The following is a 1492-nucleotide window of genomic DNA, read 5'->3' on the forward strand; positions in this document are numbered from 1 at the left end:
ATATGAACAGAAAACTACGCATACAAGGTCGCAGTTGGGTGGGGGGAGACAAAAGAACCTCATTTTTATACCTCGTAATGTCAAGGAAAGTTACGTCGGAATGGGGAAAGTTTGGAAAATTTAGGTGGCAGAGTCACTGTAGAGGTGGGTGACTTCACTCAATCGCGACCGAGGCTGCAGAGAATCAGTGCTGAATATAAAATCCACTCGGACTATGTCCACGACCCGGATGGAGAGAATTACTTTGTGTTTCCAAATTCAAAATACATTGAAATGTGGATTTATGTCAAGCTAAAAAATTTTGCTGAAATTGAAAACCTTCAAAAAATACTTCAAAATTACGCCAACAGTTTAAACAGATTATATGCATGTTGTAAATCAACTTGCAAATAATTTTCCTGATGGCAACTAAAAGTTTTCAGTCCAGATTTGTGAAAAAGCAACCTGAAATGCCTTCTTCAAGGCAGGGGTGGATCTAGGATTTTCTGGAGGGGGCGGGGCGATTTCCAAAAAAATTCAAAACTTTGTCGAACTTTTTTTAAGTTGACCAAAGTGATTTTCTGAGCTCTCCCAAATCACCTTAAAGACCAAATTTTTGACAAAAAAAAGGTTTTTTTTTGGCACGCGCTCCCCTCTTAAAAACTTTTAGGGTCAGTCAACCAAAAATGGTTATCTCAAAATACCAAGTAGACAGGGGAGTGTTCACCCCCGCCCCCTCCCTAAATCCGCTGGTGCTTTAAGATGTAAAACATAGATCTAGTTCTATCTAGCTCGATCAATATATAACCAAATTCCGGCCGAGAAATCTAAACACAAAATAATCACCACAATCTACAACAGACCCAAGGAACGACATAGCGCTGCTCTATTTATCCGAGAGAGTTTCCAGCAGCCGAAAAATAAAACTTTGCTCTCATGACTATAATGACTACACAATTGCAGTCTGTGGAATGGGGAGCATTTCAGGTACGGAAACTTATTTTCCGCAAGTCCTTCAGGAAGTTCAACTGAAGGAGAGATCCTCATGTCCCGCTCGGACCTCTAGCAAGCAAATCTGTCTAAAGGGCAGTTATAAGGACAGTTGTGGGGGTGACTCGGGGGGACCTGCGTACCCTCTGACCAGCAGTGGACCCAGATGTCTCTACGGAGTCGTGAGCTACGGAAGTAAAAAGTGCACTGGATGGGGAGTCTACTCACGAGTGTCTGCATACGCCGACTGGATTGAACGGAACGCATAAGTTCTCAGATCAACCAAAGCACCTAAGAGCAATCCCAGAATTGTATGACGTGTCAACTTCCTTTGCTAACTAAGAAAAACAAAGTATTATTAAAGCTTAGAAGTTTGGAATTATTTGAGATAACGCTTAATTATCATGATACTAGCATGTTATTGAGGTAAGAACTGACAGATGTCGTTTTCAGGCCAATGTTGAGGTCTTTTCATCAAAGCATCCCCAGAGTAAATTACAGACTCCCCAAAATACAAAGTATA

General features: G+C 41.3%; 1 protein-coding gene across 1 annotated transcript; it reads left to right on the forward strand.

Moving 5' to 3' along the window:
* The first annotated feature begins 950 nt into the window (after positions 1-950).
* LOC134839754 (phenoloxidase-activating factor 1-like) lies at positions 951-1238 on the forward strand. The gene has a single exon (XM_063855377.1). It carries the CDS (start codon positions 951-953, stop codon positions 1236-1238), a length of 288 nt encoding a protein of 95 aa, XP_063711447.1.
* The last annotated feature ends 254 nt before the right edge of the window (positions 1239-1492 follow it).

This window comes from Symsagittifera roscoffensis, chromosome 2 (assembly GCF_963678635.1).
Source record: "Symsagittifera roscoffensis chromosome 2, txSymRosc1.1, whole genome shotgun sequence".
NCBI classification, from domain to species: Eukaryota; Metazoa; Xenacoelomorpha; order Acoela; family Convolutidae; genus Symsagittifera; species Symsagittifera roscoffensis.

Coding starts and splice junctions, on each gene's coding strand:
- LOC134839754 (XM_063855377.1), top strand. CDS start 951: ATGGGGAGCATTTCAGGTACGGAAACTTATTTTCCGCAAGTCCTTCAG.